This window comes from Leucoraja erinacea, chromosome 5 (genome assembly GCF_028641065.1).
Source record: "Leucoraja erinacea ecotype New England chromosome 5, Leri_hhj_1, whole genome shotgun sequence".
NCBI classification, from domain to species: domain Eukaryota; kingdom Metazoa; phylum Chordata; class Chondrichthyes; order Rajiformes; family Rajidae; genus Leucoraja; species Leucoraja erinaceus.
The window spans coordinates 30,114,561-30,138,672 of NC_073381.1; the positions used below are offsets into that span (position 1 = coordinate 30,114,561).

General features: G+C 40.4%; 1 protein-coding gene across 3 annotated transcripts in view; it reads right to left on the bottom strand.

Annotated features, from left to right (window-relative positions):
• Positions 1 to 24,112, bottom strand: part of rock2a (rho-associated, coiled-coil containing protein kinase 2a) — a 150,361-nt gene that overhangs the window by 34,833 nt on the left and 91,416 nt on the right. For all 3 annotated transcript variants that reach the window (XM_055635314.1, XM_055635313.1, XM_055635316.1), the window contains exons 13-21: positions 21,238 to 21,373; positions 19,021 to 19,112; positions 12,119 to 12,365; positions 10,629 to 10,735; positions 10,034 to 10,193; positions 2,339 to 2,499; positions 1,888 to 2,072; positions 835 to 904; positions 376 to 479 (exon numbers count right to left, since the gene is read on the bottom strand). In XM_055635314.1, the coding sequence (XP_055491289.1) occupies positions 376 to 479; positions 835 to 904; positions 1,888 to 2,072; positions 2,339 to 2,499; positions 10,034 to 10,193; positions 10,629 to 10,735; positions 12,119 to 12,365; positions 19,021 to 19,112; positions 21,238 to 21,373 (1,262 nt within the window). The remainder of the gene's footprint in view (positions 1 to 375; positions 480 to 834; positions 905 to 1,887; positions 2,073 to 2,338; positions 2,500 to 10,033; positions 10,194 to 10,628; positions 10,736 to 12,118; positions 12,366 to 19,020; positions 19,113 to 21,237; positions 21,374 to 24,112) is intronic.

The window sequence follows — 24,112 nt, forward strand, 5'->3', positions numbered from 1 at the left end:
GATCATTTATGTCTTAAATTATTTCTGTTTAGTTTGCTTTCAAGTAGTCACGATTTTAATTTGTAACTGCTTACTTCTTGGAAAAAAAAGTCATTCGAGTTAAAGAAAACGATTACAAATATCTATATCCAGCAAAGCCCAGGGGTGATGGTGATGGGGGTGGGCAGCAAGGCTTGTTGACGATGTCTTCAGGACAGTTCAGATGATGTGTGTCTGAGAAGCCTTTACCAGGACTTGCCCTGGAGTCTGGGATGCTTTTTGGTCAAAAGGATAAGCCCTGACCATCTTTACATATAGAATGGTGATAATAATTTAGATTGGCTTTAAAGTATTTTGAAGTATGGTTTTGAGATGATTTAACAATTAATTTCCCACCTCTCATCCTGCAATTCCTGCATTTTCTGTTGCAAATCTTTACAAAGTTTGTTTTTCTCTTCACATTCTTCCTTCAGTTCTCTTACTTGAGTCTTGTACAAAGTCTGCAAAATTAAAAAGCAGCAAAATAATTAAATAACCATCTAAAATAATCTGTTTATTTTACATTGTTAAAACTGGATCACTAATATATAGTAGGAATGCGAGTAAACGTTTAATTCAAACTACATTTGCCTAATGGCTGTGTGCATTATCTCTTTCTGCTTCAGCATCAATAAATGTAGCCATTATTTGGTGTGGACAATTATGAACAGTTGTTGTCTCACTTGCACCTTTCCACATGTAGTAACTAATTTTAACATCAGTGCACACAAATTATTTAACATCCATTGTAAAAAATTAGCCTTATTTAATCATGCCACGATTTCTTATCCATGAAGTAGAAAATAGCAGACATACTGAAAAATACTGTTCTGCCTCCAACTGGTCCTGAAGCTCTTTCATTTGACCATCAGCATCCTGGCGCTCTCTGTAACAGTGGATATTATTATAGAAGAAAAAAAAATCACTTAACAAATTCAAGAATAGTAAAAAGAAACATGGGCTAGAAATTCACTTCTCTTCCAGCTTTTAAACTTCGCTTGGTACTTTAAAGAAACATATCACCCAAACCACAAATGGATGTTTTCAGTGTTCTCAGAAGCAAAAACATGAACCAGTCTTTAACCACAGGTTCATTAGAAAGAACATTAGTTCAAAATGTAACTAAATTGAGGTCTTCTCCTACTTTAAAAAAAAAACCTTTCCCCGCCAGAAAACCCTGGTTTGATCACTTTACAAAATATTATGGTATATTGGAAGATAATAAACATGAAAGATGGCATTTCAATTATAATCTGGAAACCAAACCAGAGTCAGTTATGAAACTAATCAGAACATTCAAATATATTGCCATAATTTGTAAGAATTGTGGTCAAATATGTGGTTACTGAAGGTGGGAAGGTGAGGGAGAATATTTTTTTCTTTGATATACAATGGAAACTTGCAAAATTCCTTGGAAGCATTTTTGAGATAAAAATCACCAATCAAACTCAAACATAGCCATTTCATTTTGCAAGTATTTCTAAAATAAAGCAGTTGTCTACCTTGCAGGAAATCTTACTTTCTTCAATTTTACCAAAAGTATTTAGCTAGGGGTAGCATCTCTTTTTCCTATTTGTCTCATTACTGAGATAAGCTAAAAAAACAAAACAGTATAACTTAATTAGAATATCATATTTTGCCAGCAGTTGACAGTTTTAATCGCAGATCTGATGGTGAAAGGACGGATTGGCAAGCAGATCGCACAGATAATTTGTTTATCTGCATCTGGTGGTTGTCGTTTTCAAAGGTACACCTTTCCCACCACAAAATATCAAAGCTGTGGCCTCTAAAGCAGTTTCATTGTTAGATTCCTAAACTGCTATTTATATGGAACTAGGAGGAAAACAATGCAGTGAAGGTAAAACGTACTTTCGCAACTCTCCTATCTGCTTTTCCAGACTCAGTTTAGTCTCCACCAAATGATTTATCTCCTGTTTCAGCTGTTTCTCTGACATTTTCAGTGAATTTACTTGTTGTGTCTGCATCTTCAAGTCATTCTGAGTTAAACTACGTTTCTGTGTCTCCTGTTCAATCTTTAATGACAAATTTTTGACCTGAAAATGAAAATAGGGATGTTACTCCAAAAATGTCAAACTAGTATTTTAAGTACAAAAATAACATATACTTTTCACTCCTTGCAAACTATGTCATGACCGATTTAACCAGCATTCAGCAAACCTTATTAGTTATCCACATGTCAAAATAAAGTGTTCAATTCACACCAAGTAATAAAAAGAAAGAGTTTGGTATTATTCCTGCATGCATGCACATATTGAATAATTTGAATAATCTTCAAGCAACATTCTGTGGTGACACTTACCTCCTCAGTTAAATTTTCCTTTCGATTAAATAATTCTTCTATTTGTTGTTGTGCTTGTTTAATATCACAGTCTAACATTGAACATTGCTTTTCAGCTTCCAGAAGACGATTTTCAACTTTTTGTTTTGTACATCTTTCTTCCTGCAGCTTCTTTTCCATTTCTGATTTTTAAACAAAGAAAATTATTATCGTCACTAAATACACTGATATATCCCAAACAGCACCGGATTTGCAACAACAGAAATTCCCCTACGCAGAGTTGCAAGGTTTCAAGATAGTCTTAGGAGGTGCTGGGTGAGTGGAGGTCAAGGGCAGGAGAGTGTCGATAGTGCAGAATCACCTCTTCAAAGGTAACAAAGAAAGTGAAGAATAAGTCAATTTGAGAATAAAACTGTGGTCAACCTGGAAACAGAATTTTAGTTATTTTGGATGGAAATTTGCATACAACACAAAGAAGGGGAGGACAATGTCTTACAAGTCCAAAGTGCAGACAATGTTTTTATTCAGAATAATTTTAACTATTGAGGATAATTATAATATAAAGCCAAAATTACATACAGAAATAAATACATTTCAGCAGACTTGAAGTTTTAAAGCAAACAAGTAATGTGATACTCAGTGTTGTGGAGTAATAGACATAGAAACATAGAAATTAGGTGCAGGAGTAGGCCATTCGGCCCTTCGAGCCTGCACCGCCATTCAATATGATCATGGCTGGCATGGCATTGGGGGTTCAGTATTGATGTGGATAGAGAACTGGCTGGCAAACAGGAAGCAAAGAGTAGGAGTAAACGGGTCCTTTTCACAATGGCAGGCAGTGACTAGTGGGGTACCGCAAGGCTCAGTACTGGGACCCCAGCTATTTACAATATATATTAATGATCTGGATGAGGGAATTGAAGGCAATATCTCCAAGTTTGCGGATGACACTAAGCTGGGGGGCAGTGTTAGGTGTGAGGAGGATGCTAGGAGACTGCAAGGTGACTTGGATAGGCTGGGTGAGTGGGCAAATGTTTGGCAGATGCAGTTTAATGTGGATAAATGTGAGGTTATCCATTTTGGTGGCAAAAACGGGAAAGCAGATTATTATCTAAACGGTGGCCGATTGGGAAAGGGGGAGATGCAGCGAGACCTGGGTGTCATGGTACACCAGTCATTGAAGGTAGGCATGCAGGTGCAGCAGGCAGTAAAGAAAGCGAATGGCATGTTGGCTTTCATAGCAAGAGGATTTGAGTATAGGAGCAGGGAGGTTCTACTTCAGTTGTATAGGGTCTTGGTGAGACCACACCTGGAGTATTGCGTGCAGTTTTGGTCTCCAAATCTGAGGAAGGACATTATTGCCATAGAGGGAGTGCAGAGAAGGTTCACCAGACTGATTCCTGGGATGTCAGGACTGTCTTATGAAGAAAGACTGGATAGACTTGGTTTATACTCTCTAGAGTTTAGGAGATTGAGAGGGGATCTTATAGAAACTTACAAAATTCTTAAGGGGTTGGACAGGCTAGATGCAGGAAGATTGTTTCCGATGTTGGGGAAGTCCAGGACAAGGGGTCACAGCTTAAGGATAAGGGGGAAATCCTTTAAAACCGAGATGAGGAGAACTTTTTTCACACAGAGAGTGGTGAATCTCTGGAACTCTCTGCCACAGAGGGTAGTTGAGGCCAGTTCATTGGCTATATTTAAGAGGGAGTTAGATGTGGCCCTTGTGGCCAAGGGGATCAGAGGGTATGGAGAAAAGGCAGGTACGGGATACTGAGTTGGATGATCAGCCATGATCATATTAAATGGCGGTGCAGGCTCGAAGGGCCGAATGGCCTACTCCTGCACCTAATTTCTATGTTTCTATGTTTCTATGATCATCCAACTCAGTATCCCAGACATGGGCCATCTTTCAAGAGTTATCGTATAGGGGTTGCAGCCAATTACTACAAAAGGTAACCAGTTTTCAATATGAGACAAGGATAGCTGCCTGAATTTCGACCATCATTTACAGAGAACCATCTTTCAATGCAATGGCAAAATAAGGATGTTCTTCAAAAATCATACCTTCGCAAATATCATTCTTGTTTGTGCAAGAGATTAGGTACTACATCAGGAACTTATTAATTTTCCTGTTATAAGATTTCAAAACATTCATCAGAAGTAAACAATTTCAGGGTAGAAAGTGAGGTAAATAGGGGGTATCCCTCAAACTTGGAAAGAGCTCAAAAGGTTTAACGGAAGAACTGCAAAATTAAAAAGTGTATATTGACTTTTTAACATCATATTATGCTTAATATGAAAGGATTCAATTTCAAAAAACTTGAATTTCTCGTCTTGTAACATGCTGGTTTGATTTAATTTGTTGAAGAAAGAACTGCAGATGCTGGAAAAATCGAAGGTAACAAAAATGCTGGAAAAACTCAGCGGGTGAGGCAGCATCTATGGAGCGAAGGGATAAAGGAGTTAAATAAATCAATATTCATACCACTGGGCTGTAAGCTGCAAAAGCAAAATATGAGATGCTGTTCCTCCAATTTGCATTTAGCCTCACTCTGCAATGGAGGAGACCTAGGACAGAAAGGTCAGTGTGGGAATGGGAAGGAGAATTAAAGTGTTTAGCAACCAGGAGATCAGATTGGTTCAGGCCGACTGAGCGAAGGTGTTCAGGAAAACGATTGCCCAGTCTTCGTTTGGTCTCACCAATGTATAAGAGTCCACATCTTGAACAACTACAGTAGATACAGTAGAAGAGGTTGGAGGAGGTGCATGTGAACCTCTGCCTAACCTGAAAGGGCTGCCTGGACACAGCCGAGGGAGGAGGTACAGGGACAGGTGTTGCATCTTCTGCAGTTGCAGGTGAAGGTACCTGGTTGGTTTGAGTGGGAAGGGAGTTGCAGAGGGAACGGTCTCTACGGAAGGCGGAAAGGGGTGGATGTAACTAGTGTTGGGATCCCGTTGGGAGATGGCAGAAATTTCGGAGGATTATGTGTCGTATGTGAGGGCTGATGGGGTGAAAGGCAAGGACTAGGGGGACTGTCTCTTTTGTGACTCACGAGTGGGGGAGCAAGGGTGGAGCTGCGGGGTACCGAGGAGGCACAAGTGAGGGCCTCATCCATGATGGGAGATGGGAAACCCTGTTCCCTAAAGGATTAGGCCATCTCGGATGTCCTGGTATGGACCACCTCATCCTGGGCACAGATGCGGCGTAGACAGAGGAATTGGGATAGATAAGAGTCTTTGCAGGAAGCAGGGTGGGAAGAAGTGTCGTTGTTTGAGTCAGTCGGTTTGTGATAGACGTCAGTCGATGGTCTATTTCCTGTGATGAAGATTTTGAGATCAAGAAAGGGGAGAGAGGTGTCGGAGATGGTCTAAGTAAATTTGAGTGCAGGATGGAAATTGGTGGTAAAGTTGGTGAAGTCCATGAGTTCTGCATGGGTGCAGGAGGTAGCACCGATGCAGTCATCAATGTAACGGAGATAGAGTTCGGGCATAGGTTCAGTGTACGCCTGTAACCGGGAATGTTCAACGTACCCTGCAAAGAGGCAGACGTAGCTGGGACCCATGTGGGTGCCCATTGCTACGCCTTGGACGGAGGAAGTGGGAGGAGTCAAAGGAGAAGTTGGTGAGGGTGAGGAACAGCTCCGCTATGCGGAGTAGTGTTAGTAGAGGGAAATTGGATGGTTCTGCGGTAATGGAAGCGGAGGGCTTTAAGGCCTTCCGGGTGGGGGAATGGTGTAGAGTGATCAAGAGCGGAACTCACTATCAAAACATGGAGGGACATGGAGGGGACGGGGGACACATTTATTTGGCGGCCACGCGCGCATGCGCACACTCACGCGAGAGGCTTCGGAGGCTCAATCCAGCGCTAAATGCAACTCAACTCTGCCTGTCTCACCGGGTTAACTACAGCCCTGTCTGGACTGACGGGATACCAGCGCTGCTTCTCCGCGCTGGCTGTGGGCACAGCTCGCGTCTGACTCCTCACCTCTCTGGCCACCCGTGGGGGGGCACTCGGGTGGGGACAGGTCTGTGCCACGTCTCCCTCCTCCAATCACCGCACTCTATCCTCAGTCCCACACCCCCTCCCCCCACTCCTCCAATCATAGCACCCTCGATCATCAGTCCCACTCCCACTGTCTCGCGGAAAGCGGTGATTTTATAATACGGATCACAAAAACTGGGGGGGGGGGGGGGGGGGGGGGGGAAGCCCCCCGCCTCTCAAAACATGGGGGGGACGTGTACTCTCTGCCCCCCCCCCCCCCCCCCCCCCCCCCCCCCCCCGGGTTTTCTGCCCCTGAGAGTGATTGAACGTCCATAGTAAAGATGAGGGAGTGGGGGCTCGGAAAGAAGAAGTAATTAAAGAGACGAAGGTCATGTGAGGTATCTTGGAGGTCGGGAGAGATTGGACCGGGGGGGGGGGGGGGGGGGGGGGGGGGGGGGGGGGGATAGGATGGAGTCGAGATACATGGAAATCATTCCAATGGGACAGGAGCAGGCAGAAACAATGGGTCTGCCACAGCAGTTGTGTTTACAGATTATTTGGGGAGTAGCCAATACTGTGCAGGGCTGGGAAACGATAAGGTTGGAGGCTGTGGAAGGCAGACAGCCAGAAGTGATGAAATCCAAAATGAGATTATAGCCTTGTGCTCATCTGCGGGATGATGGTCCAAGGGTGAGTAGGAGATGTCCAAGAGATGGCGCCTGGCCTCAATGCAGTAGAGGTCAGCTCGCCAGACTGCCACACCATCTCCCTTGTCGGCGGGTTTGATGATAATGTCGGGGTTGCTGCGCATCAGTGGGATCATGGACCAAGAACAAAATACTCAGTTATTGAAATAGGAATGCTAAAGTTAAAAATATGGCTAAAGGTGGAAGTCGCTGGGGGCAGGAAACTCCCTGGAGGCAGGAACGGTCCCAGTGGATTGGAAAATGGCCAATGTAACACCTATATTTAAAAAAGGAAGTAAACAGAAGGCGGGTAACTATAGACCGGTTAGTCTAACATCGGTGGTGGGTAAAATGTTAGAGACAATTATTAAAGAAACACTAACGGGGCACTTGGATAAACATGACTTCATCGGACAGAACCAGCATGGTTTTGTGAAGGGGAAGTCCTGTTTAACGAATCTGCTCGAATTCTTTGAGGAAGTAACAACCCGGGGTGGATAAAGGGGAACCGGTGGATGTGGTATACTTGGACTTCCAAAAGGCTTTTGACAAGGTGCCACATAAGAGACTATTGCTAAAAATAAAAAATTATGGGATTGGGGGTAATATATTAGCATGGGTAGAGGATTGGCTAACAAATAGGAAGCAGAGAGTGGGGATAAATGGTTCATACTCGGGATGGCAACCGGTAACTAGCGGGGTTCCGCAAGGGTCGGTGCTGGGACCCCAGTTGTTCACAATTTATATAAATGATTTGGAGGAGGGAACCAAGTGTAATATATCAAAATTTGCGGACGATACAAAAATGGGAGGAAAAGTAGGGGATGAGGAGGATAGGAAGAGTCTGCAAAAGGATATAGATAAGCTAGGTGAGTGGGCAACAACTTGGCAGATGAAATTTAATACTAATAAATGTGAAGTCATTCACTTTGGGAAAAAAAATGATAGGGCAAGTTATTTTCTAAATGAGGAGGAGCTGCGTTGTAATGCAACGCAAAGGGATCTAGGGGTACTAGTACATGAATCACTGAAAGTTAGTATGCAGGTGCAGCAAGCAATCAGGAAGGCCAATGGAGTTTTGGCCTCTTTAGGTAAATCGTCTCTAAAGGAATAAATTATTGCTAGGTTTACATTGAGTATAAAAAAACACGGAGGTCTTGCTGCAGCTGTACACAGTATTAGTGAGACCACATTTGGAATACTGTGTACAGTTCTGGGGTCCATACTTAAGAAAGGATGTACTAGCCCTGGAGGCAGTGCAGCGAAGGTTTACAAGATTAATTCCTGCAATGAGGGGATTGACATATGAGGAAAGGTTAAGTAGGCTGGAACTCTACTCTTTGGAGTTTAGAAGAATGAGAGGCGATCTCATTGAAACATATAAGATCGTGAGGGGCCTTGATCGGGGTGGATGCACCGAGGATGTTCCCAATGATCGGGGAAACTAGAACTAGGGGACATAGTTGCAGAATAAGGGGGGGGCTCTTTTAAAACTGAGATGAGGAAGAACTTCTTCACCCAGAGGGTGGTTAATTTATGGAATTCACTGCCCCAGGGAGCAGTGGAAGCAGAAACTTTAAATATATTTAAGACTAAAATAGATGTTTTTTTAGCTGCCAAGGGGATAAGGGGCTACGGGGAGAGGGCAGGGATATGGACCTAGGTATGGTTAGTATAGTAAGACCTGAGTGATCTCCTGGACAAGTGTCGATCGCCTAGATTGGGGTCGGAGAGGAATTTCCCGGATTTTTTTCCCGAATTGGACCTGGGTTTTTATCCGGTTTTTTGCCTCCCCCAGGAGATCACGAGGTTCTTGGGGTGGAGAGGGGTGATAGCGGTATAAAGGGGAGGGTAGTGTCTTGTGTTCTGTGTCTTGTGTCTACTGTTTGTGGGTAAGTGTGTCTGTTTAGTGTTCAGCCATGAGCGAATGGCGGTGCGGGCTCGATGGACCTGGTGGTCTGCTCTCGCACCTACTTTCTATGTTTCTATGTTTCTATGTTGACTGAATGATGCAAGGATCTAAAGAGAATTTCAGCAACCTGGAAGGATGCGGGTACAAAGGTAAAAACACTATTCAAGCAGAAAATACTGCACACTGCTGAAGATTAATGCTGACAGCAAGACCAGATAGATACACTGAATCAGCTGCAGCTGGCGATGAATACTTACAGAAACGGTAAAGTATCTATTTCTTTGTTAGTCATACCTTGCTGAAACAAGCCCTTCGGCCCAACTTGACCATGCCGACCAAGATGCCTCTTCTATACTAGTTTAATTTCTGCAGGTTTGGCCCATATGTTTCAAAACTTTTCCAATCCATGTACCTGTCCAAATGACTTTTAAATATTGTTATTATACCTGCCTTAACTACTTCCTCTGGCAGCTTGTTCAATATACATACCACTCTCTATGTGAAAAAGTTGCCCCTCACATTCCTATTAAATCATTCCTCTCACAAAGGTCTGCCCTCTAGTTCTTGATTCCTCTCACTATGCAAAAATATTATGTGCATTCATCCTATCTATTCCCTTCATGATTTCATACACCTCCAAGATCACCACTCAGTCTCCTGTGCTCCCAGGATTAATGCCCTAGCCTGTCCAATCACGTCCTACAGCTCACGGTCTTGAGTCCTGGCAACATCCTTGTAAATCGTCTCTACACTCTTTCCAGTTTAATGGCTCAATTAAATGATTATGTTCATGAGAAAGGTATGTTTACATTTGTTGCATAATAAAATCACTATGAACTTTATTGATTCTAGCCTTCCAAAGTATTTGCGTATATCAATCCAAGTAAATTTCAGTGCTTAGTCGAAAGAGTGTGCAGCAGTACGACAAGTAGGTGCACACTTGAATAAATAAATAACGAAAGCAAACAAAAATGAGTGCTACTAGATTCCAAATAAATTAGGTTAAATTCAAAAGCTCCCATGCAGTCAAATATCTTGTTATTAATTATCTCAGAAAGAATTTCATCTCCCCCTCAAAAAAGTTAGGTTAACATTTTGTCAAGTCCAAGCAATTTCCTATAGCAATAACTCACCCTTCATTGCTTCCGATTTTGCTTCTTCTATAGACTCGTAGATCTTATTCTTATCTGCAAGCCGCGCCTTGGTAGCTTTGTGTTCAGCTTCCTCCTGCTCTAGATGCTGCTGTAATACTTTTTGCTTGTATGTCATGTCTATTTCCATGTTAATTTTTTCCTGCAAATAAATCAGCACAAGAAATGAGAAAACAAGCTACAAGCAGCATTTATGGATCGCATAAAATTCCTTTCACAATGTAAATTTGATGCATTTTGATTTTTAAATGTCTCAAATGAGGAATGGAATTGTTTACTTTAAAAAGCGGAGATATAATAGATTCAGATAAAATTACAGAATATATCAGCATATAGCCAACACAACTTATGTGCCATATATCTCGGTCAATAATCTACATTAAGGACGCTTTCTTATTTATAAGATGTTTCAGGTCAAGAACCAAATCATGTGCATTGGAGTCTGATACCTGTTCAAGTACTCCTGCGCCTTAGGCCATAAATTGGTCAGTTAATTTAACTGAAGAAAAATAATGCATCTGATTAAACCTCAATGGGTGGCATTAAGTTCCTGATTTCAAAGCAAAATCTGCCCCACCTTTTCCAAGTCAGTTAGTTTATCTTGCAGCTGTCTTTTCTCCATTTCAGTTTTGGACAATGTGCTCTTAGTGTTTTTCAGTTCGTCTCCAATTGAGGAAATCCGCCCTGCAAATAACTTTCATTAGTAAAATTTAAACAAAATATTGGTGCACCAGCAAAGTGAACAACTACTCCTGGGAATAATGTTTTTCCAACTGAAATTCTTATTTCAACTACATTCAATGTTTTACCCTTAACCGCTGCCTCATCTTCACTAAAGATGATGTGAATTTAATTTATATGCAGCAACATTGTCAGTATTTTTATTAATGGGGAAAAATAGTTACAAAAATGTTATAAAATTAAAATAAACTATCAGAAGTTACTGTGAGAGGGTGGGCGAGAACCACATTCTTGTGAAATGCAAGATTTTATAAATTGCATATACAGTGCCCTACGTTATGTTTGGGACAAAGACCCATCATTTATTCATTTGCCTCTGTACTCCACAATTTGAGATCTGTAATAGAAAAAAAATCACATGTGGTTAAAGTGCACATTGCCAGATTTTATTAAAGGCCATTTTTTTACATTTTAGTCTCATCATGTAGAAATTACAGCTGTGTTTATCCCAAAGGATATGCAACAAAATTTTAAACACAACGACTTCATTTACATGACATTGCTGTGTCCCAAACATTATGGTGCCCTGAAATATGGGGACTATGTATAAACACTGTGTAATTTCTACATGGTGAAACCAAAATGTATAAAAATGGCCATTATTAAAATCTGACAATGTGCACTTTAACTACATGTGATTTTTTTTCTATTACAAATCTCAAATTGTGGAGTACAGAGGCACATAAATAAATGATGGGTCTTTGTCTCAAACATTATGGAGGGCACTGTATTTCCTATGTTTCCCCAGATAAATTCTGTAATTTGATTTTTTTAACTTGCTCTTCGATTGCAAATAAGTTAGCTAATTTTTAAAGTTGTAAGCCCTCAAACACAAATTGTAATTAATTTGTAATGACTCCGATTAACTTTTGGTGAACTTTTGATGAGTTACGGAAACAGTTTTAATTAGATGTCATCGACTTGAAACATGTTCTCGGTCTCCCCCTGTACATACCTGCATTTGAACACTTGTCACATTTTCAGTTTTCATTCTGTTTAAGGAACGTAATTAACTTCCAAATTAAGTGGAAATTGATACGGAACATCCTCTCAGTGCATTCACAGGAAGAATGGATAAATGGAAAAAGTCTGATAGCACAGTAGAACTGTTTCTTTGCGATAGGCAGATTAAAAGGAAGGAGCACATTTTTAGGAGATAAAAGTTAATTCTGCACTGAATACCTTACTAGAATTTATATTTATTGCATGTATATAACAAAAATGTTGGTAGCCAAGGTCTCATGCTTTCAATTAGTGATGCAATTTTAAGCTGTAGGCGAGATGTCAATTCTGCACCAAACTAAAGCTTGCCTGTTTACACCTTACCTTGCAAGTCACTGATAATCTCTGAACCATGAGAGCGATCTCTTCTTTCACCTTCCAGTGCTGACTGTAAACCTATATAGTCCTTTTCAAGCTTGAGCTTGGTGTTATCCAATGCAGCGTTTTTGTCTTGCAACTCCCTATTGTTGATCTCCAGTTGTCCTAATTGCTTTGATAATTCTGTTTGGTTCTTTCGTAGTCTCACTGTTGTCTCAGATTCTGTCCTTAATAAGGCGTTAGCTTCATCCAACTAATTTATATGCAGGTAAAAGGGAGGCATAATAAACATCAATAATTAGAACTTTAAATGTAACATTTAGTCATTGCACATAGAAAAGCATACAAAATCTGCACACAAAATGTCATTTATGATTTTATACACAGTAACTAAGGAAACAAAAGTAATAAAAAAAATAATAATCTGGAAAAATGTCCTGTTTGTGCAGTTTATAAAAAATAGATGAAAATAGTCAGTGTTCTGTGATGGTTTTTATACCCACCTGCATGCATGTGCAAGGTTTTGTACAGTTAATTAGTAAATTAATTGGAATCAGTTTCAACTTTGGTAGCTACTGCATATCAAAAAGGGCAAATGAATAGCAAATCTATAAAGTTGCAATATAGCCGTAAACCTGTCACCAAAATTCAAATAACCAAACAACATTTAATTGTGGCTTAACAGTGAACAATCTTTCAAACAAGCTTTCAGAGGGAAATTGTAATCAGATAGTACACATTAGCAAGTTGGAGAACAAAATTTACAACCATAATTGTTGCACATCTGCAAAGATGAATTGGGTGACCAACCGTACAAGAATCTAACATTCAATACATTTAAACCAAAGAACAGGATTCATACTTGATGAATCCACATAAATGCATCAATGCCAATGGTCCGGTTGAAAGCTGCTAGAAAAATGATCTGCAAATAATTTTGTCTAACTTCCGTTCCTGCACTCTAGAGCGAGAGAGGCAGAGACAAGCCAGAATTTAGTTGCCAGTGCGTGATCTTCCACTCCTTTGTTGACTTGGCACAGGGCAGGGCGAGTGTTTAGTCCTTCTGAACTGGAGAGTTCACATATGGTCATTTAGCTTGATGTACAATTTAATTTTTTAACATGATCTTTTGTTTTAATTATTTACTTCGTACAAGTGTTTTAAGTTAAATATAATTATTTTTAATATATTTTAAATAACTGGATTTTAATTTTTTTTAATGTCTGTGATACTTAAAAGCAATTTAATGACCTTCAAAAGATTGTTAGGGAAATACAGGGCAAGGCATTAGGATCAACCATCTGAGGCACAGATGTCACGAATGGACTGTTTCACTGCCAGGAATAGGTATGGCAGTTTGGAACAATGGAGCACAGAGGCCAGAGAATAAGATCAAAGAGAAATCCCATCAAGCATTACCTATACCACGGAATTTTATTTCCTATATTTTTAGGAACATGGTATTTGACCTATTAACTTCATGTACCAGGTTGTAATGATATTATCTCATTAAAAATAAACCAAATAGAAATAATGTTTTGAAGGATCATCCAAATTCATGACAATTAATGCTACAGAATATTGTGCAGTTAGACATGGAACTGTTTGAGTATCAGAGATCTAGGAACAAACAAAAGGAATACATCACGATTAGTAAAAAGCTAACATTTGATAGCAAGCAGACAAAATAAAAATAGTTGTGCCCAGGGAGTGACCATTTCTGATGGAAAACAAAGACAATGGTTAACAGCTTATTTATAAATAATTATTGCCTGAAAACAATGGCAGATCTGCTTTGCTGCAGATTAAGAAAAGACTGTTCAACAATCAGCATCATTGGATCAGCCATGTTTTTCTGTAGATAGTCCATTAGAATATATTTTTCTACATTAAGAAGATGTCAGTGTTGCATTGCTACACTAGAACAATCTAGATAGGACCTGACCAATTTTAGTTTAGTTAAGATACACAATTTGGAAAGAGGCTCTTCAGCCACTGGGTCTGCACCGACCAGCAATTCCCTGTACAGTAGTTCTATCCTACACTTTAGGGACAATTTATAGAAGTCAATTAACCTACAAACCTGCACCTTTGGAAAGTAGGAGGAAACTTGAGCACCTAAAGGAAACCCACACGGCCACAGGGAGAATGTACAAACTCCATACATACAGCACCCACAGTCAGGATCAAATCCAGGTCTTTGGCTCTACAAGGCAACAACTTTACAACTGCACCACGGTGCCGCCCCAAATCTAGAGACCTTCATTGCCAAGGTGAATTGAAACATAGAAAATAGGTGCAGGAGTAGGCCATTCAAGCATATACAGTGGCTTGCAAAAGTATCATACCCCTTGAACTTTTCCACATTTTGTCACGTTACAACCACAAACGTAAATGTATTTTATTGGGATTTTATGTGATAGACCAACCCAAAGTGGCTCATAATTGTGAAGTGGAAGGAAAATGATACATGTTATTCACATTTGTTTACAAAATAAAAAACTGAAAAGTGTGGCGTGCAAAAGTATCAGCCCCCTTTACTCTGATACCCCTAAATAAAATCCAGTGCAACCAATTGCCTTCAGAAGTCACCTAAAGCATCCACTTGTGTGTAATCTAATCTCAGTATAAATACAGCTGTTCTGTGAAGGCCTCAGAGGTTTGTTAGGGAACATTAGTGAACAAACAGCATCATGAAGCCCAAGGAACACACCAGACAGGTCAGGGATAAACTTGTGGAGAAGTTTAAAGCGGGGTTAGGTTATAAAAAAATATCCCGAGCTTTGAACATCTCACGGAGCACTGTTCAATCCATCATCCGAAAATGGAAAGAGTATGGCACAACTGCAAACCTACCAAGACATGGCCGTCCACCTAAACTGACAGGCCGGGCAAGGAGAGCATTGATCAGAGAAGCAGCCAAGGTAATGGTAACTCTGGAGGAGCTGCAGAGGTCCACAGCTCAGGTGGGAGAATCTGTCCACACGACAACTATTAGTCGTGCACTCCACAAATTGGGCCTTTATGGAAGAGTGGCAAGAAGAAAGCCATTGTTGAAAAAAAGCCATAAGAAGTCTCGTTTGCAGTTTGCCACAAGCCATGTGGGGGACACAGCAAACATGTGGAGGAAGGTGCTCTGGTCAGATGAGACCAAAATTGAAGTTTTTGGCCTAAATGCAAAACGCTATGTGTGGCGGAAAACTAACACTGCACATCACCCTGAACACACCATGCCCACTGTGAAACATGGTGGTGGCAGCATCATGCTGTGGGGATGCTTTTCTTCAGCAGGGACAGGGAAGCTGGTCAGAGTTGATGGGAAGATGGATGGAGCCAAATACAGGGCAATCTTGGAAGAAAACCTGTTAGAGTCTGCAAAAGACTTGAGACTGGGGCGGAGGTTCACCTTCCAGCAGGACAACGACCCTAAACATACAGCCAGAGCTACAATGGAATGGTTTAGATCAAAGCATATTCATGTGTTAGAATGGCCCAGTCAAAGTCCAGACCTAAATCCAAATTGAGAATCTCCGGCAAGACTTGAAAATTGCTGTTCACAGACGCTCTCCATCCAATCTGACTGAGCTTGAGCTATTTTGCAAAGAAGAATGGGCAAAAATTTCAGTCTCTAGATGTGCAAAGCTGGTAGAGACATACCCCCAAAAGACTTGCAGCTGTAATTGCAGCGAAAGGTGGTTCTACAAAGTATTGACTCAGAGGGGCTGAATACTTTTGCATGCCACGTATCATTTTCCTTCCACTTCACAATTATGCACCACTTTGTGTTGGTCTATCACATAAAATCCCAATAAAATACATTTACGTTTGTGGTTGTAACGTGAAAAAAATGTGGAAAAGTTCAAGGGGCATGAATACTTTTGCAAGCCACTGTATGTTCAATATGATTATGGCTGATCATCCAAAATCAGTACCCTGTTCCTGCTTTCTCTCCATATCCCTTGATTCCGTTAGCCCTAAGAGCTATATCTAACTCTCTCTTGAAAACATTCAGTGAATTGAACTACACTTCCTTCTGTGGCAGAGAATTCCAGATTCCCAATTCTCTGGGTGAAAAGTTTTTTCCTCATCTCATTCCTAAATGGCCAACCCCTTATTCTTAAACCGCGACCCCTGTGCAATCCTTTAATTATTTTAAATGTTTCTATAAGAACCCCTCTTATCCTAAATTCCAGTGAATACAGCCCACTCGACCCATTCTTTCATCATACGTCAGTCCCGCAATCCCAGGAATTAACCTGGTGAACCTACGCTGCACTCCCTCAATAGCAAGAATGTCCTTCCTCAAATTAAGAGACCAAAATTACACACAAAACTCCAGTTGTGGTCTCACCAGGGTCCTGTACAACTTCAGTAGGACCACCTTGCTCCTACACTCAAATCATTTTGTATTGAAGGCCAACATGTCATTAGCTTTCTTCACTGCCTGCTGTACCTGCATGCTTACTTTCAGTGACTGATGTATAAGGCGATCCAGGTCTCATTGCACCTCCCCTTTTCCTAATTTGACACCATTCAGATAATAATCTGCCTGCTTGTTCTTGCCACCAAAGTGGATAACCTCACATTTATCCACATTATACTGCATCTATCATGCATCTGCCCACTCACTCAACCTCTCCTAGTCACCCTGCTGCTTCATAGCATCCTCCTCGTAGCTCACACTGCCACCCAGCTTGGTGTCATTCGCAAACTTGAAGATGTTACATTTAATTCCCTCGTCTAAATCGTTATATATATTGTAAAAAACTGGGGTCCCAGCACTGAGTCTTGCGGCACCCCACTAGACACTGCCTGCCATTCTGAAAAGGACCCGTTAAAAGGATCCTATTCTTTGCTTCCTGTCTGCCAACCAGTTCTCTAACCATGTCAATACCCTACCCCCAATACCATGTGCTCTAATTTTGCACACTAATCTCTTGTGTGGGACCTTGTTAAAGGTTTTTTGAAAATCCAGATACACCACATCCACTGGTTCTCCCTTATCCATTCTACTTGTTACATCTTCAAAAAACTCCAGAAGATTAGTCAAGCATGATTTCCCCTTTATAAATCCATGCTGACTTTGACCGATCCTGCCACTGCTTTCCAAATGAGTTGCTTTAAACATCTCTGATAATCGACTCAAGCATCTTCCCCACTACTGATGTCAGCTTAACTGGTCCATAATATCTTGTTTTCTCTCTCCCTCCTTTCTTAAAAAGTGGGGTTACATTAGCTACCCTCCAGTCCACAGAAACTGCTCCAGAGTATATAGAACATTGGAAAATGATCACCAATGCATCCACGATTTCTAGGGCCACCTTCCTGAGTACTCTTAAGATGCAGACCATCTGGCCCTTGTGATTTATCTGCCTTTATAGTCCCAACAGTATACCTAATGCCATTTCCTGATTAATGTGGATTCCCTTCAGTTCCTCCCTCCCACTAGATCCTCAGTCCCCTAGTATTTCTGGGAGATTGTTTGTCTTCCTTAGTGATGACAGAACCAAAGTACTTGTTTAACTGGTCAGTCATTACCTTGTTTCCCCATTATAAATTCACCTGTTTCTGTTAGTAAGGGACCTATATTTGTCTTCACTAATCCTTTCCTCTTCACATATCATAGAAGCCTTTACAGTCAGTTTTTATAGTCCCCGCAAGCTTTCTTTCATGTTCTATTTTCCACCTCTTAATTAACCCCTCTGTTGAATTCTAAATTTTTCCCAGTCCTCCAGTTTGCTGCTTCCTCTGGCCAATTTATATGCATCTTCCTTGGATTTAACATTATCCCTAATTTTCCTCGTTAGCCACGGTCAAGCCGCCCTTCCCCATTTTAATTTTTATGCCAGACGGGGAGGAACAATTGTTGTAATTCATCCATGCGATCTTTAAATCTTTGCCATTGTATTTCCATCTTCAACCCTTTAAGTATCATTTGCCAGCCTATCCTGGCCAATTCCCGCCTCATACCATCAAAGTTACCTTTCTTTACGTTCAGGACTCCAGTCTCTGAATTAACCATGTCACTCTCCATCTAAATGCAGAATTCTACCATATTATGGTCAGTGTTGCCCATGGGGCTTTGCACAACTAGATTGATAACTAATCCTTCCTCATTGCGCAATACCCAGTGTAGGATGGCTTGCCCTCTAGTTGGTTCCTCTACATTTTGGCTTGGACAATCATCCCGTAATTGAAGTCTTATAGTCTTTGCTTTGACAAGTTCACTCAAAAATTTCTACATATCAGATGAAGCAAGTACAAATGCTGCTGGTGATGAGCACCTGCATTGGCGGAATCTTCAGGGGGCAGCCAAGGAGGATAATCATTTGGCTGAAATAGATCATTAACAAGTTATACCTGTCTTTTGAACTCTGTCATTGGAGAATGTTCAGAGGGTCTCTTTGTTCTGCTCTTTAACAACACCGTGTATACTCAGTCAGGACTGTTGATTACACATCACAAGCTAAACTAAAAGACAAGCATTTAAATTCTAGTTCAGGGAATGCTATAAACAGTGAACAAAAGATTAAAGGACTTAAGGTGCCAAGCAAATTTTAAAGAAAATTCAAATAATTCCTCTTCAGTAGGGTTTATGAACGCAGTCTATGTGACAGTGTTTCCATTCCATTATGCTAAACGGAGACAAAATGAAACTTTGCAGATGCTGCAATCTTGAACATAAATCAAAATGCCAGAGAAACACAGCAGGCCAGGCAGCAGCTGTGAAGGGAAATGAACATACCAAGTTTCAGGTTGGGATCCTTCTTCAAACTGATGACATTGTCTGTCTATTTCCAAGCACAGATGTTGCATGGCCTGCTGAGTTCATCCAGTACACTTGTTTTGCTCATTATGCTAAACCAACTTTAAAGAACAATATTTGCATAAAAATGTCTACAAATTACCTGTCTCTGTATTTGAGCCATTTTCTCATTTGAGATTTGGGAGTTCTGATTCCTTTTCTTCATATCGTCAAGTTGATCCTTCAGACTATTAACTGTGTAGAAAAAGAACTGTTCTGAATATCCTGCCTTGTACTCCTGCCTTGCTAATTATTTGAAAAGTAAAAACAACACAAACATTCTACTCATACACATCTGTTGATAACTTTAGTGTATGCCTTTTGGTAAAAGTATTAAGCGTGTTTTGCATTCTCCAGAAATCTCAGCAATTCAAACTATTCCTAATACTCTTCGAAACAATCTTGCACCATTTTTGAAATGGTTGGTCGTTATTAAAGACCTTGAATGAATAAAAACCTTGAATCTCTGTCCTCATTTCCAAGAAAGTGACCCAAGAAACCATGTTCAAAGTCCACACCACTTTGCCACAAATATTTTATATAACCAAAAACAGACAGATTGCCCAGCACTGATCACTTAACACATTCTGAAAAGACAAAGGTACTCCAGTCTAACAACTTAAAATTGTTTTTCTCCTAACATCTGGGTACTTGCACCAAAACGTTAAGAACTGTCCCACAGCTGATTTAAAAAGCTCCATGAAAATGTTTATAAAAATAAAAAAAATGCCTTTGCAGGAGATCATTAACACCCCCACCCCACTTCAAATTTCATAAATACTCAAGAGGTCATTCAGCATGTGGAGAGAGAGAAACAGAGTTAATTTGTCACAGTGACGACTATTTATCTTGACAGAACTTGTTCTGAGGAAAAGAACATTGACCTGAAACGTTAACCATATAACTCCTCCTCCATACTCCAAAACTCTGTTTTGATCTCCAGAGATGCTGCCTGATCTGCTGAAAAGCTCAATCATGGACAATAAAATCTTCTGATGGTTACTAACACAACCTTCCATCATCTTATAAATCAGTACCTCTCTACATTGAAAACAACTTCAATGAATTATTAAAAAAATAAAGGGCACAATACATGCTCTGTCTGGATAGCATCACTATTGATTGAGTGGGACAAACTCTGAAAACCATAAATGCAATCTAGGCCTGCACCAAATTGTTGCAGTAACATTTGAGGTCGAAACCTATTTGACGTTCCCCTCATCAACCTATTTGTCACAGAGGCACATGAGAGACCACAAATACTATCCTTCTTTCTATGCCAGCTTGACCTTTACCAAAATGCCATCTTTACTTCCAATCAGAAGTAATAGCTTTGCAATCTCATCGTACAAAATGTTGCTTAAGCATTGTTGTGCTTCATTATAATAGAACATGTTGGCATACTAGCGAGGCAAAAAATTAAAACAGATTTATGACTGAACCATGTGGATTGAACAGATGTGACAAAATTGTATGAGGGCTTTGCATTTTTTAGGACACACCGAGCGAGCTTAATAGTGAATGAAATTGCAGAAAACGTATACTAAATTGAAACGGGTACATAAATAAACAAACATTTTGGAAATACTCAGATTAGATGGCATCTGTGGGGAGAGAAACATCATCTAGGGTCAATGACCTTTGATTAGAACTGGAAATATTCCAAAAGAGCAAGTTGCAAAATGCAAAGAATGAGGTGGGTAAGAAAGGGGGTGCAATTAGATGGATTGCTGCAGACATTCATGTCAAAAGGAAAAGAAAATGGTGATGGGTTGATTGAAATATCTAGACAATATTTTTTAAAAGGCAGCAGTTAAATGTCATCTTTATTCTTTATTGATCCACACATTCCCTTTTGTTTGGTACCATCATCCCTTTGTTAATTCTTATCTCTTGCGTCATCCAATCTATTACAGACCTTCCCTCTGTACATTCCTCCCCTCCAACCAGCAATGTTCACTCCTCTCATACCATGACCAATTTCTCTTCCGCAGGTACACTTGTTAAAGTAGATAATTATTTCAGTTGCCATAAAGGTCATCAGCCTGAAAGATTTACTGTTTTTGTTTCCACAGATGCTGACTGGCCTTCAAAGTATTTTCAACAATTTCAGTTCCAGCATAAATTGTATTTTCTTTTGTACACACAATTTATTTTTGCATGTTGTGTCTACCTTCGATTTAAACCAGCATCTGCAGTTCTCTCCTACACATACTGTATTTTCTTTTGTTGTACACAGGGTGTGTACTTGCCCAATGTTTTGGGGTGAGTTATGTAATTTTCTTTGTTTAAACTGAAGTACAAGGTATATTGACCCTACCCTCATGTTCCAAGCCACGTTTTTTATCTGCTTCCATTTCAGCTTTCCGATGATATTCTGCATTCTTGTGCTGGAGTAGTGCTTTTTCACGTTCCAAATGCCTTAAAGCCGATTCCACATCCTTCCTGCATGTTATCTAGAAAGCAGCTTTAATTAGTAATCAAAATCTTTTGTGTATGTTGGCAACACAATATAAAACAACTTTACATCTCAATTACTTCTTATCTAGTATATTTTGATTTTTTTCTGTGCGCTTGCTATTTTTCAGCAAAATTTAAATTTCTACACTGCATTGATAGGATTTAAACATTGCTTCAATTGAATTATCAGTCCTGTAACATAAGTATAATCTTATGGCATCCTCAAAATGTCATATGAAGAAAGACTGGATAGACTCGGCTTGTACTCGCTAGAATTTAGAAGATTGAGGGGGGATCTTATAGAAACTTACAAAATTCTTAAGGGGTTGGACAGGCTAGATGCAGGAAGATTGTTCCCAATGTTGGGGAAGTCCAGAACAAGGGGTCACAGTTTAAGAATAAGGGGGAAATCTTTTAGGACCGAGATGAGAAAAATATTTTTCACACAGAGAGTGGTGAATCTCTGGAATTCTCTGCCACAGAAGGTAGTTGAGGCCAGTTCATTGGCTATATTTAAGAGGGAGTTAGATGTGGCCCATGTGGCTAAAGGGATCCGGGGGTATGGAGAGAAGGCAGGTACAGGATACTGAGTTGGATCATATTTGAGTCATATCGAATGGCGGTGCAGGCTCGAAGGGCCGAATGGCCTACTCCTGCACCTATTTTCTATGTTTCTATGTCCCAAGTTTATGTATGTGGTGCCAATTGTTTCCTTCACAAAATTCAGTATTTTCTCTATTTCTAATTCTGTAGGATAGCTAAAAGGAAAGTCCTCTGTTTAGAGCAAAAAGAGAGCTGAAATGGGAAATTGATTATAAAGATTTTTTTTGTGAAATGTCAGCAATTCCAATGTCTGGAGCTCACATCAGAATATCTTTCAAACATTCCCTTTAGAATTCCTATTTTATTATTTTGACACAACCTTCAAAAGCAACGATATTCATAGTTCTTCAAGGAACTGAAATAACAAAGAATCATAGAATCATACAGCGTGGAACCAGGCCCTTCGGCCCAACCTGCCCACATCGACCAAAATGTCCCTTCTACACTAGTCCCACCTGCCTGCTTGGCCCGTATGTCTCTAAACCAGCTCGATGTATGCATCGGGCGAATTGTTTCTTGAACGTTGTGATAGTCCCTGCCTCAACTACCTTCTCTAGCAGCTCGTTCCATACACCCATACTTTGTGTGATAAACGTATCCGTCAGAATCTTATAATCTTTCCTCCTTTACCTTAAACCTATGCCCATGAAAATAAATAATTGAGATATTTAAATCCCAAATTGTTCAGACCTTTCAATTTAATACATCACCTCAGCTTGAAGCAGCAGTGAGAGGATTCAAATGCATTTTCCATGTATTTCCATTCTACCCTTAGTTACAAACCTAAGCTCCTTTTTTAGCTACATTAACTTTTTGTTCCATATTCGAGGACATTCCTAGAAGGACATCAAGGTGTCCCTTCTCAGAAATCAGTAAATCCCCCTCATTGGCATGCTATCCATTAGCAAAATCAACATAAATCCTGCATTATTTCTACCAAAGTATATGACTTCACAGTTTGACACTGAATTCAAAATTTGTATTGCGTTGTATTGCTTCACACCATTTCAAACTTTTTGGCACTAAAAACCTACAACTTTCTTCAGCACAGTAAGAACCTTTTTACTAGGATGTTGCCACAACTTGAGGGCCTGAGCTATAGTGAGAAGTTGGGCAAGATACTTAGTACTATCATTGGGCAAGCTACTTAGTACTCCCCAGCGGCATGAACATTGACTTCTCCAATTTCCGGTAGCCCTTATTGCCTCCTCCCCTTCTCAGCTCTCCCTCAGCCCTCTGGCTCATCCTCTTCCTTTCTCCTCCCCCCCCCCCCCCCCCCACCCTACATCAGTCTGAAGAAGGGATTTTGGCCCGAAACGTTGCCTATTTCCTTCGCTCCATAGATGCTGCTGCACCCGCTGAGTTTCTCCAGTACTTTTGTCTACCTTAGTACTTTCATAAAGCTCTTTCTTTTTAAAACTCATGCTCTTATACCATATAACCATATAACAATTACAGCACGGAAACAGGCCATCTCGGCCCTACAAGTCCGTGCCGAACAAATTTTTTTTCCCCTTAGTCCCACCTGCCTGCACTCATACCATAACCCTCCATTCCCTTCTCATCCATATGCCTATCCAATTTATTTTTAAATGATACCAATGAACCTGCCTCCACCACTTCCACTGGAAGCTCATTCCACACCGCTACCACTCTCTCAGTAAAGAAGTTCCCCCTCATATTACCCCTAAACTTCTGTCCCTTAATTCTGAAGTCATGTCCTCTTGTTTGAATGATACCTTTATATACTTCTTTTCTTAACCTCTGACATTTCACAGAAAAAAAACCCAAGTTTCTCCAGCCTCCCCTTAAGGATATATACTCTCTAATCCAATCAACATTCTGAAAAACAACTTCTGTACCTGTCTCAAAGCCTCTACGGCCTTCCTGTAATAGAGCGACTAGAACTGCACAAAATACTCCAAACATGGTCTAGCCAAAGACCTAAAAAGCAGCCTGACTTCCTGATTCTTACACTCAATGCACTGACCAATGAAGGCAACTTTCCCAGTGTAGATAAAACTAACCTTTCTATATCATCTGTTTCAGTTACTATCCTATCTATAATTCCATCTTCTCTCCCAGCGTAATCTTTTATTTAATTTGCTTATTCATACATCGGGGAGACATAG